Source organism: Phoxinus phoxinus (assembly GCF_949152265.1).
Source record: "Phoxinus phoxinus genome assembly, chromosome: 24".
NCBI lineage: Eukaryota > Metazoa > Chordata > Actinopteri > Cypriniformes > Leuciscidae > Phoxinus > Phoxinus phoxinus.
In genome coordinates, this window is record NC_136899.1 from 4,256,075 (window position 1) to 4,269,842 (window position 13,768).

The following is a 13,768-nucleotide window of genomic DNA, read 5'->3' on the forward strand; positions in this document are numbered from 1 at the left end:
CAGTTGTGTTTTCTATTAACAGTCCAATTAAACATTTGATGTAGTTGCTATGATAGCTACCCCAAAAACAAAATCAAGATTTCTTAAAAGGGCATAATAGAAACCCCTTTAATATAATCAGTTTTGAGTTTGCATAATTTTTTTCTGTTGAGTGCAATGAACTTTCAGTAATATTTGAGTGAAATTAGAACATTTAATTTAATACATTTGACTGTTAGATTTTACAGTGTACTACTGTAGCATCTAGTGCAGAGGTCTTCACTCCTGGTCCTAGAGTCAATTTCCTGCAGAGTTTAGTTCCAATTATATTTAAACACACTTGAATCAACTAATCAAGGTGTTTGGATTTACTTATTAAGTTATAACCAGGTGTGTTGGAGAACGGTTTGAACTAAACTTTGTTAGAAAGTAGATCTCCAGGACCAGGAGTGAGGAAACCTGATCTAGGGCAGACTGCTAATAGCAAGCCTTCTATACAGACTCATAGAGGCAGTTGGGTTAGATTAACATGCAATATACTCACAATGAACTCTATAAGGTTGCTTTCGCTAAATTGGTAAATTCAGTGAGTATCCACTTACCAAGCGTCACAGTTTGAGGCAGCTGGACAGGCTCTCCAATGCCAGCACGGTTAATGGCTGCCACTCTGAATCTGTAACCTGCCCCCGGTATGAGGTTTTCAACCAGAAATTCAGTATTGCACACTGGTTCTGTGTGGCAGGGAAGCCAGAGGACACTGTCCACTAGACGCATTTCCACACGGTAACCAATGATTGGGCTTCCTCCATCATTGAGAGGGGTGAACCAAGACAAGGTAACGAACGTTGGGCCTTTACTCACCAGCTCTGGATCTTCAGGGGGATCAGGCACAGCTACAAATGCCAGACAAAATTAAAAAAGGTTAGTCAGCAAGTAATGGTAGAAAATTGTAATGAATTATGTACAAAATGACCCTTACCAATTGTGGTGAGTTTGGCCATGGATAATGCATCCCTAGCTGCAAATGTGATTTCCTGTGTGGGTTGAGCCTGGGCTTTCTTCAAAATGAGGCTGTAGGAAGAGCCGCTGGCTCTCATGGCCCATTGGTCATTATGTTGAAGCTCGACACCATTTGCATACCAAGTCACTTCACTCTCAGGCACAGCTTCATTCAAAGCACATGTGAACTCAACTTGTTCTCCTGCAATGGCGGTCTTATCTTCCAAAGGCTTGACCACCTCCAGTTGCCAAGCTGTACAGAACACATTCATAACATACAAATGCATTTAGCATCATATTTAATATATGATGAAACTAGAGCATGAAACTAAAACAATAGTAAACAAAGCTATAACAAAGCTTTAAAATAGAAAATAAGGTGCATGTTTATTCAAAATACAGTCATGGCCTAAAAGAGTCCTTTTTATTTGATAAAACATGTTGTTAAACCTTTATATAATGTATTGCTAATAAAAAAGAAATGCCATACCTTTGACAGTCAGAAGAGCAGTAGTTGATGAAGTGCCAGCTTGGAATGTAACCCTTGTGTTTTCACAAGGATGCAAGTCCTTTAAGAGCAGAAGATGGCGTCGGCCACTCTCAAAGGAAACAATCTCTACGTTTGCCGACTCCTTTACAGACTTGCCATCGACTAACCACCGCCAGTCTTTGGTTTCAGGACGTGACAAGGCGCATTCAAAAAGTGCTTCCCCACCATTAATGGTTTCCATGTTACTCAGCTCTTGGAGAATGTCAATGGGTTTAGCTGCAAAAGAAACACAACACCTGAAAAAACACTGGTTTTCTACATACCAAAACAAGTTGCTGTAGTTAGTATTTAACTGATTGACTTTGGAAGAACTTCTGACCTCAAAACAATAACTGAATTCAGCACAATCACACTCAATGAACAATTCTTTCAACATTTCACTAGCATATAGCATTCAGTATTGAGTAGCATAAGAAGCAAAGGTAGCTGCAATAAAAGCTCATGATGGTTACTGCATAGCCAGCCAGATGAAAAACAGCATTTTTTGACTTGAGTAAAAACAATTAAAAAATGTTTTTTTGCGGGTGCCTTTGAATATCAGCTTAAAATGCATAAAAATACAAAATACATTGCAAAAATAAAACAAATTCTGGAAGAAAAAAACCTGAAAGATGGATTTTGTTAAAAAGTTTTTATTTAGTAATAAACTTTTTTTATAAAGAGGTGTGTCGTATTAGATTTTGAGAATTATATTTCACTGGTTTTGACTATGACATTTTGGTATCGTGGTCATGTGAAACCATCAACATCAAATTGCTAAAGACTTGTCCCTGTAAAACCCCTTTTAGTAAGCCCTTATACTGAGTCTTTGTGATGATGATGATCCAAACTTTTGAGTTATGAATGACACATAGATTCTCCTCGTCTACAGGTGTGCTCACCTTGCACCCTGAGATGTGCCACAACAGAGGTTCCTTCTGCCTCACAGGAGTACATCCCCCCATCCTGGGTCTCCACACAGCTAATGTACAACCTTGCAACAGTCCAGTCCTGTTCCACTATTACCCTGCGACCGTCTGCTTGCACAGGTATGCCGTTTCGCTTCCATATGGCCTTGACTGGCCGAGAATACTGACAGATGAATTCTGCAGGCTGGTTCTCTGCTACATGTAGGTCCTCCATTGCACTGACCACCTCCACATTGGGATCTATAGAGGGTCAGTGGTGGGGATAAGTCATTTTCTCAAAACCCCAGTGGACTTTGGAGTAGAGTTCTTCACCTCAATCCTCTTTGAGGTATTGGGTGTTATTTAATCTAATTTGCAACTGAAATACAAGTCTCAGCAACCTTTGCAACTTCATCATCTTAGTCACTGCTGTAACTTTTTCTTCTTTAGCCTTTCACATTTTATTTCTAAGTCAGATACTAAGTATGGTATCATCTTTTGCTTCTCTACTCCAAACTGACCAAGGACATGGTCAATTACAACCAACAGATGCCTAGTTGCAGTGTCAAGTCAAACTAAGGCCAAATTCTAGAAAAAGTACATGCAGCACAAAAACAGAAGCGTAGTTAAGATTGATGAGTACAATGGTCTTATTAAGAGTCTATGTAAGACCATTTTTCTTTTCAAGTTTACACATTAATTTAGTAGAATTAATTGCATATATAAAAATACTGTGATAAAAATTAATGCAGCGTTTTTGCTAGTCTGCAGTCAATGCAGGCCCATATGCTACACCAGTGAAATGCCTCTCATCAAACCACACATACTGAGAGTAGGCAATACACATTCAAGCGTTCATAGCTGATTCAGACATAATGATAATTATGTAATAATTAATAATTATTATAATTATATATACATATATAAAATATATATGTAAAATGGATTGCTGTGGATGTTAAAATGGATTGCTGGGATATTGCTAGGCTTACTGTATGTATGTCTAATTATATGCAAATAAAACAAAAAATATACTGACTGCTAGAGACACCTTTTGTGATGAATAATGTTGTCTTTGAATTTGAATAATTTAGATTATTCATTTGGGGACTTTTCTCAGCAAATATTAATATGATTAATTGTGATTAACTATCACGTAATTTATCGACAGTCCTAATATGAATGAAAAAAAGTTTATATCTTAGCCACACTATACTGTCTTTTATAAATAGTGTGTGGCTCGACAGTAAGGACTGCCTGATGCCCAGCAGGCCAGTTTATCATTTGCACATGTTTTAAAGTCAAACCAATTGTAACCTTATTGTAACCTTATTTATTATAATACAAGGTTACATAGGTCTAACACAAATGAAACCAAAAACGTTTTTGTGGCTTTCCTTAGCGTTATACAAATCCATATACAATGGTCCATATACAAATCCAAAATCATTGTACTAATTTATTATTAATTAGTATGCCGATTTAGTAAGCCAAGATATTGCAGCCAAATCTACTGTTGTTTTAGGTTAGAAATACATGGCACATTAACTACATGGATCCATGAATTTCCAATAAAAATACATATTTTTGTTTTCAACCTTACTACTAATCTTACTGTATACTTTTGCCTAATAGTAAAGTGTCTAGCTAGATAACAATATTCCATTATAGGCATGGGTAACCCAAAAAGAGATTCAAGTAAATAAAAATCTTCTATCAGGATTGCATTATTGAGCATGACACTGAACCAAAGGATTCTCCAGTGTAGTCTGTGCAAAAATACTTTGGATTAAGAGTAGTAGTAGTATTTAGTTATTTTCAGTAATATGAGTCTACAGCAAATACCAAATAACACAACAGTAATGAACTAATTAAAGGACAAATTGTGAAAAAAATCTAGATTCATGGTCCGACTGTAACTGTTATAAAAATCAAGAAATGTAAACCCCACCCCAAAAAAGACAACTCAAATACTTCAACGAATGAGTAACTGACTTTTAGATTTAGGAAATTCATGGACACAATATTAGTCCAGTGCTATTCATTTAATTTTAAGCCTTTAAATCGATCTGCCAAGTGCTACTAGGCCCCTTCACCCCATTTGGTACCTTTCACTAACAGTTTTGCGGAGGATGACAGGCCACCTGTTTTGAACAGGACTGTACCCGAATCATTGGGAGAAAGGTTCCTTAGGGTGAGAGTGTGGACATGGTCTTCACCCACACTTATTTCACTGAAGGTACTGTTCTCCAAACGAGTGCCATCTAGCCACCACTGAACTCTGCCTTTGGCACGGCGAGAGAGCTGGGAGGAGAAAATTGCCTGTTCGCCCACAAACACATCTGTATTCTTTATACCCGACACTATGAGCACTTCAACCTCTGCAGAGACCAGACACAGAAACCCTTAGATCACCAGTGTCTAAAAATACGCATACATTGAGTATACTTCATAAACATATCATTTATAAAGACATAAGGGCATATTCGAAAAGCTACAGATTTTTGAATAACCTTCAACATGTATGAGATAATTCTGTCCGTTTCATCTAAAAATTTATTAAAACTAAAATGCATTATGCAATTGACTTAAGAGTGTTATTTGATACCTTGCACTGCGACTGATGCTGTGGTCAACTGGTCTCCAGCATCACAAGTGTAGTAGCCATTGTCCTCTGGTTCCAGATCATGGACATGGAGCTCCAGCACACATCCTTCCTGTTTCATCTCAAATTTCTTACTGGGTTGGAGCACCACTCCACCCTTTCTCCACTCTACACTCTTAACTAGTTTAGAAAGTTCACAGCGCAATGTGATACTATCTCCCTCTATTGCATTCTGGTTCTCTAACTCCTTCTGGAAGTATGCAGGTTGCCCTGATGATGGATGAGAAAACAAGTTGAAAGAATGTAAATGTCAGATTTGAAAAAGGCTGCTGATATCTGTGAAGGTATCTAAATCTTCTTTGCTCCACAAGAGAGCCAGTTCTTTTTGGAATCGGTTTGTGTTCACTTTCATAGTCAACAGGCATGTTGATAAATAAAAAATAAATAAAGTCACAGGCCTACAAACCCGTTTACCTTTTACAGTAAGGGTGGCGCAGCTTTCTGCATCTTTGGTTTTGCATGTATACACCCCTGCATCCCCTTCCTCCACCCTAAGGATGCGGAGCTGATGGACGGCTCTATCCTTGTAGAGCAGATACCTGCCCCCTGCCTTTATCATCTCCTGATCTTTGTACCAGGTGACAGAGGCCTCAGGGTCGGAAGTCATGCAGGACAGTGTGACTGTTTGACCCTCTTTGGCAGTCAAGTCCAGAGGCTTCTCTAAGAATACGACTATGGACAGGAGAAACCCAAACCCAAGTGCTGTCACATCATATTGTCTACCTGAAGACTCTGAAACTTAGACACTTGAAGCCATTGAACAGATACAGTGATACACTAAAAAACTCATGCTTTAACAATTATGGATAGGAATTAGAGAAAAGACAGCGTAGATGTCTAAATAATGAAAAGGGAATAATGAACCAAAAATGGATGAAAACTACACCATTTTGGAGTGTAGATGTAGAATGGCCAAAGCAGATGGAAAAGCAGCTAGAAGCCTTTTGTTATGATTGCGCAAAATTAATGCAGCTACTACCTAATGACAGACAGATTATTGCTTATCACCAATGAACACTGTTAGCCATAAGGGTCTTTTACCTTTGGGTTTCTCCTGCACCATCAAGTAGGCAACACTCTTCTCAGGGCCAACCACAAAGGCTACATCACCTGAATCATCGGGTGTGACCATTTTCAGCACTAGGCTGTGTTCCCTTCCTTGGGTGCTGATTTGATTTAAGTCATTGTTTTGAAGGTGGTTGGAGCCGAGCCACCACTCAACATTCGTAACCCCTGTTTGGGACACTTCACACTTGAAGTTAGCATCCTCGCCCGTTATCACAGTCACATCCTTTAATTCTCGTGTGATTTTTACACATTCTGGGAAGGAACGTGATGAAAGGGACTATTGAGGATCTTCCAAAAAGTCAAATGAGGTAAATTTCCCACCACTGACTTGTACTTATGGCCTGGTTTCACAGATAGGGCTTATATTAAGCCTGGATTAGGCTTTAGCTAATTTAGGACATTGAACTAGCTTTTATAAACGTGCCAAAAAATGCTGGGTTGTTTCAACCCAATTTTGGGTCAAATATGGACAAACCCAAATGTTGAGTTAAAAATGTAATCTAAAAATGTAACCCAACGGCTGGGTTTGTCCATATTTGACCCCAAATTGGGTTGAAACAACTCAGAGTGTATTGTGCATCTTGAGAAAAAACAATGGGACTGACATTTTTTAGACATGCCAGTGCAAGTTGCATTCAGTTAAAACAGCTCAGATATATATTGTAGTCTAGGACTTGGCTTAAGCATTGTCTGTGAAACCGGGGGCATATCTTTTATTTATTTATGTTTTAGTATTTTTTAATCTACTAGAAGTGAATGAGAATGTGAGAGTATTTATTAATCCTCCAAACAGAGTAGTTTATTATTATAAACTTAGCATCATGCTATGCTCATTAGTTCATTGATATTTTACTTTAGATACTGCATTCTGACTACTTGGATCATGCCAAACTTAATGACAATCTAAAACATAAAAGCTACTTAATGTAATTATAATTTGAGGTGCCAATAATAATAATAAGTACTTTTGCTTCAGCATAGGAACAATGCAAAATGGAGACCATCCCTAAGGAAGAATCAAGATAGTTACCTTTGACAGTTAATGTGGCTTTGCTTCGTTTGTCTCCTGCTTCACATATGTACTCGCCACCATCTTCCACTGATAGCTTAAGGATCTCCAAGGTTTGGATTGTGCCATCCCTCTTTATGGAATATTTCTTTCCATCAGATAGGAACTGAGTGCCCTTCTTCCAGGTCACATTGGCACCAGGGATTGAAGTTTCACAGCATAATGAGGCACTGCCTCCCTCTGTGACTTCCTGGCTTGTCAACTCCTTCGAAAATGATAGCACAGGGATTTCTGGTGGGAAACAGTGATACATAGAACACAACATGAGACATGTGCAACACCCTAAACCTGAAAATAATGAGGTGTTAACAAATTTCCTTTGCAATTTCTCAGCCAGGGACAAAAGTAAGCCTAACTTTGGAGTGCTTTTTGCAGCATTTCTGTTATAGATCAAATTAATCATTAACGATTGAATAGTCAATCTTCTAAATGCAATATCCAAAACTCAACATACTAACAAGCAATGGTCAAGATAAGGCATATTTGACAATTGAAGACAAAACAGAAAACGTACATGCATAAAAAGTTGCTGGTCACAATTTATTTGTAATAAATTTTTTTGCAATATGAAGCATTAAAGCATGCATCAAACAAAGATAAATGCAAGATATATTACATATGTGGAATGTATTGAATATGTATATGGAAATAGGATGATCAGACACACTAAACACGTGCGCAACAGTGCATGTGTTTGAAACCCACTGTGATCATTCAAGGAGTGAAAATAAATCTAAAAAGTTCTTTAGTTTTACCTCTGACTGTAAGACAAGCAAAAGAAGTGTGGGCACCCACATGGAAGGACACCGTGCCAGAGTCTTTCTGGGTGACACTTCTTAGTGTGAGTGTGTGCCTTTTGCCTTCCATTCGGATTTCATTCATCTCATTGTTCTGTAGTGGGACGTCTTGCAGTGTCCACTGAACAATGAGTGCATTATCATGAGAGACAAGGCATTCAAAATGAACGTCCTCGCCTTCATTGACAATGCAGCTCTTCAAGCCAGTTAAGATTGTGATTTCAAGTTCTGAAAGCAAATTCAGGTTTTATTTTGCAAAGAAAGCAACAAACACCTTCAAGACAAATGTATTCTAAATGTAAAAATATCAGGAGTAGTCAACAGGCCAAAAAATAGATCCTCAGTATCGATTTAACAACCACAACAAGCTAAGGTTTTTAAACAAAATTCACAAGGTTTTGCTAAAGATAGCTATCCTTTATATAAAAAAGGTTACATTGCAAAGGAAAAAGTGTATAAGGTTATGTTAATCGCAAAAAAAACTCCTGTACGTAAATAAACTAGCAAAAGTAAGTGGGAGTGCATTGGAGAAAGGTTAAATTTAAAGTGGAAAACCATGTGCACAGAGTAGGCGCTTAAAGTGATCTGGGAACGGTGGCAAGCATATCATAAGAGAGGATGGATGGAGTAGTATTGAGGATGGTATGGAGTAGATGTGTGATCATCAAAATAGAATGATGAGGTAAAGTTAGGAGAGATGAGGACTTTTATCAGGCGATTCCTACCCTTCACGGTGAGTTTGGCAGATGTCCGATCATGTTCGGTCTCACACGAGTATTCTCCAGAATCTCCTCCCTGCAGCTTGTAAATAATAAGCTCAGCAACAGCTCCATCTTGCTTCAGCTGACATCTGTTGCTTGCTTCTATTACTTTCTTGTCTTTCCTCCAGATGACTTTGGCTCCAGGTTTTGCAAGTTCGCATCGAAACACTGCATTTTCCCCAGCCTCAGTATCCAAATCTTTCAGTGATGATTTGATAAGAACTGGCAGTGCTGCAAAAGGCGAGTAAACAAGTGTTTCAAGGTCATCAGAAGAAATGGCTTCAAATAATACAGGATTATGATAACTTTTATTAGACCGAGAGTTCAATCCAAGCCTACCCTTGACTTCCAAATATGCAGTGCTTTGGCGATCTCCAGTATCACAAATATAGTCACCAGAGTCCTCAGGTTCAAGGTCATGTATGACAAGTTGTGCATGGTGACCATCTTGCTTGAATTCATATTTAGCACAGGGGCATAGACCAATTTCACCCCTTCGCCACTCAACTGGAATGTCTGCTTTGGAGAGTTCACACTGGAAGCGGATGCTCTCTCCCTCAACAGCTGTCTGGTTCTTCAGTGCTTGTGTGAAGATGGCTGGAAGTGCTGCCAATTCAAAGAGTGGCATATGATGCAAGAGAATGTAGAGTTATTTTCCAGACAAGTAAGACCAAGACAACACAAAGGCCTTAAAGTACAGGTTACAATTAAGTTTCTTTCCTTAGCTTTATCTTCATAACAAACTGTGGAATCATTCACACTTCATGAACACAGGGTGAGAGTGATAATGCATTTCAATGGATTAGAATGATGGGAATATTCATGGAGCAGTGGGGTCATCTCCTACCGTTAACCTTGACATTGGCAGTTGTAATGCTGTCTCCACAATCACAAGCGTAGTTTCCAGTATCTTCAGGTTTGACATCAGTGATCTTCAGCTCAACAGTAGAGCCAACTTGTTTGATGAGGTACTTCCCTCCAGAGTGGATCACCTGAGTTCCTTTCCTCCAAACCACAGGAGCTGCAGGTTTGGAGAGCTCACATTGGAAGATGATGCTCTCTCCTTCAATAGCTGTCTGGTTCTGCAGCTCTTTTGTGAAGATGGCTGGAAGAGCTGACAATTCAAAGAGTGGTATGAGATGCCAGATATTTAGTTCCAGACACACAGATGTTGAAATATAAATATTTTCCAGAGAAGATCATGTCAACACAAATGCAACGTTCCAAACAATGCTTAAAATTAAATCGATTTCTTTTTTGACCTTAACTTGATAAATGGTGGAATCATTCACACTTCATAACCAAGGAATGAATGTGACCATGCATTTCAAAGATGTATTAAAATGTTGTAAATATTCTTGAAGCAGATGGTCTTCTCATACCGTTAACTTTGATGTTGGCAGTTGTCAAGCTGTCTCCGCAATCACAAACATAGTCTCCAGAATCTTCAGGTTTGACATCATTGATCTTCAGCTCAATAGTAGAGCCAACTTGTTTGATGAGATACTTTTCTCCAGAGTGGATCACCTGAGTTCCTTTCCTCCAAATCACAGGAACTCCAGGTTTGGAGAGTTTACAGTGCAAAGTAACACTGTCCTTCTCTTGAATCTCTTGATTCTGTAGCTCATCTTTGAAGACCACTGGTAATGCTGAAGAAGTCAGGCAAAGTAGTTGAACCAGGAACATGATCTTGTGAGACTAATTTACACTTTCCATCAAAAAAAGCCTTTCACTGATAGATGAAAAACTTTCTTCTGCAATTGCTTAACTTATATTTGTACCACCTTGTAAGATCTTTGATGAAAACAGACACCATTATGTAAATGGCAAAAATATAAACCAGACAAATTACACCTGACAAGCCAATACACAGTACTTTACCCTACCCTACCATAAATGAAGACATTATCGAAGGACAGCTATGTAGATCAGAAAACAGCAAGCTTCTTCATTGTTGAAGAGGGTTCAAATAAAAGCTCAGTCCTACCATTGACTTTGATGTTAGCGGTGGTGATGCTGTCTCCGCAATCACAAGCATAGTTTCCAGCATCTTCAGGTTTAACATCAATGATCTTCAACTCAACAGTAGCCCCAACTTGTTTGATGAGGTACTTCCCTCCAGAATGGATCACATGTGTTCCTTTCCTCCAAATCACAGGAACTCCAGCTTTTGAGAGTTCACAGTGCAGAGTAACACTGTCATCTTCATCACACGCTTGGTTTAACAGTTCTTGTGTAAACTGAACTAGGTGAGCTGTTGAGATAAGCACTTATTGAGTATTTCTGAGTTTACAGCTGAAGTAATTTTTACACTACTCTATAATAAAACAAAATCTGTACAGGCAAATGCTTTCTAAATATTACACCTAATTCAGGAGAGTTGAAGTTGAAGAACACACCATCAACTCAATAATGTATATAAGTTGAATAAGAATGGCATCTAGTCTTCATTGTCAACACAAAAACGGTTTTAAAAAAAGTGATAATTTTAAAAATGTAAGACGATGTAAAGGAAAACACTGCACAGGCACATGGTCATTTAAAGCAATCTAGATGTGATGTGATCTTTCAAAAATAATAAATAAAACATCCACATTGAGACTGGTGACATGATGCGTTGAAGTAGTCAAGAATCTTAATCATCAGTAAACTGCATCAGTTTACATCCATAAACAGTATGGCAGATCCATTTTAAGACTGGATAACTTTTTGGATTATTTCGAACTGCTAAAAACGGCACTGTGTTAAATATAGAGACACAAAATGACACTGTGTTAAATATAGAGACACAAAACAGACAAAAAAAAAGATTTTCAACGAAAAATTATGAAAGAACAGCCTGCAAAGGTAAAGAATAATACTCAGACAAAAAGCAGAGTGAATGGCTCCTGACAGAAAAATCCCACAGGCTGCAGTTGGGGGATGCAATTAAAAACAAGTTCACAAAAAAAACGACCAACACCTCCAAACACATTTAAGTTTATAATGCCACCAACAGTCTAGACTTGAAATAATGATCAATCAAAGCAAGAGAACACAATTTATGTTTTATATCCATGATATTCAATGTTGTGGAAGTGACCATCACATTTGGTAATGTAAAGCATCAGTGCTGCTGTTCCCAAACAAGCTACTTTTACTAAACCAAGGACACTAACAAAGATAAATATCATGTAATGCAAGCTAGTAATCTCTTCTTTATAACCGTCATAAATCATCTAAATATTCACCAAGTATGACACTGAAACAAGCATTGGTGCAGATAAAGCTGAAGGAGAAACCACACTACTAATTTTCAAGTGAAAATATTTAAGAGAGAAAAAAGCCAACAATATCATGTTAGCAACATGTGCTTCATGTTTCCTTATCTAAATAGTGACTTATTTAAAATATAAAACAGGAGCAGCTACTTCGCTCAAGATTGTTCTGTATCAAAATGTAGGAGCAATAGGAACAATATCCAAGAGGAGCAATAATGCACAGGCAATCAGTTTAAATGTAGAAAAGTAATGATTATCATTAAAAATGAAGACACACCACAACAAAAGATTCAAATAAAAATGCGATCATAATGCAAAAGCGAATGCGTGGCCACATGCCGCTCCAATCACAAGAATGCATCACTGAACATTTTGACTGGGATTCACATTTTCATTTGCGCATAAAGGTGCTGCACGACAGACAAGAAATGCGCAGTTTCATACCACTGAGCTCTGCCTGTTTCTCTCTCTTATTTATGGAGGTTTGTTTCAGGGGCAGCGGTAGAACTAAGGAACTTTAGAGCTGTGACAAAAGATACATTCATGTAAATTGGAGACTTTGGCTAAAACCATAAAGATCTTACAGCAAAAATAGCAACGCCCATGTCAGACAATAATGGCAAATACAGAACAAGCTGACGTCTTGGATTACAACTTATTTTACCATAGCATTTCATGCATGTTGACTAAATGAAAGCCCCCAAAAACTGACTAATTCCAGACAGTTTAGCATGTCCAAACAAGAAGGATTCAAGCTGCTGATCAAGAAAACAAAGCAAAGACAGAATTGTGACTCAAGTCAGACTAAAGCTGAAGCCTTAAATCAATATCTCTGTTCCACAAATGAACTGCACTAAACTGAAGAGAAAACAAACTAGGCAAAACAGACCACAAAGAAGAAGTCTGAGGCACTACCAAAACAGATGTCTGTCAGACTATGGCATAACTGCACAGCAGGTGGAGCCACAGCAGGATACAACAAATTATCTAAAAGTTATATTTAATCATTTACAGAATTATTCTGTTCCCCATCAACAACATCTCCAGTTATGGTTTTCTGCTTTGGGATGTCATCTGCAAGAGCGTAATTTTGCTCTATACGATGAACAACTAAATTATTTTATTACTGTAGGAAATCAGTTAAAGCCTAACATAACAAATGGAACATTAATATTCACCAACACAAACAAAGAATAATATTTAAATGTGTAACACTGTTTTTTTGCCAGAATAGTGGAAAGAATGGTTAAAAACTACCAGAAAGAATAAGATTCATACCCTTGATCTTCATATTGGCGGTGGTTGTCTTATCACCACACACACATGTGTAGTCTCCTTCATCTTCACATTTGAGATCAGTGATCTTCAGCTCCACCTTTGAGGCAATCTGCCTGATGATGTACTTTCCTCCAGACTGGATAACATGGCTTCCTTTTTTCCACTGCACAGAGATGCCAGGTTTGGAAAGCTCGCAGGACAGAGTAGTACTGCCTCCTTCATCACACTCTAGGTTCTGTAGCTCATGTGTGAAGACCACTGGCAATGCTAAGGAACCATGAAGAAATGTTGGAACCATATTACACAAACAACTCAAGACAATATTAAAGAAATAATATGTATTCCAGTTGTGAGCCCTACCAATTGAGCAAAACTAAATTTAAAGTAATTCCATACACAACCACTATTCAAAAAAGAAATGCGAAAAAATATAAAACGGGTGTCAAGATGGAGTT

The 13,768-nt window shown here is 38.0% G+C and overlaps 1 protein-coding gene across 36 annotated transcripts in view; it reads right to left on the bottom strand.

The window, feature by feature from the left end:
- obscnb (obscurin, cytoskeletal calmodulin and titin-interacting RhoGEF b) overlaps positions 1-13,768 on the bottom strand; it is a 54,431-nt gene that overhangs the window by 17,955 nt on the left and 22,708 nt on the right. For 5 of the 36 annotated variants that reach the window (XM_079601377.1, XM_079601349.1, XM_079601381.1 and 2 more), the window contains 15 exons: positions 13,314-13,580; positions 10,763-11,029; positions 10,158-10,424; positions 9,623-9,889; positions 8,740-9,381; positions 7,973-8,242; positions 7,179-7,448; positions 6,122-6,400; positions 5,495-5,752; positions 5,024-5,290; positions 4,524-4,796; positions 2,410-2,676; positions 1,469-1,744; positions 959-1,231; positions 582-872 (listed from right to left, as the gene is read on the bottom strand). In XM_079601377.1, coding sequence (XP_079457503.1) covers positions 582-872; positions 959-1,231; positions 1,469-1,744; positions 2,410-2,676; positions 4,524-4,796; positions 5,024-5,290; positions 5,495-5,752; positions 6,122-6,400; positions 7,179-7,448; positions 7,973-8,242; positions 8,740-9,381; positions 9,623-9,889; positions 10,158-10,424; positions 10,763-11,029; positions 13,314-13,580 — 4,434 coding nt within the window. The remainder of the gene's footprint in view (positions 1-581; positions 873-958; positions 1,232-1,468; positions 1,745-2,409; positions 2,677-4,523; positions 4,797-5,023; positions 5,291-5,494; positions 5,753-6,121; positions 6,401-7,178; positions 7,449-7,972; positions 8,243-8,739; positions 9,382-9,622; positions 9,890-10,157; positions 10,425-10,762; positions 11,030-13,313; positions 13,581-13,768) is intronic. The other 31 variants (XM_079601359.1, XM_079601361.1, XM_079601356.1 and 28 more) reach the window with 26 other exon arrangements.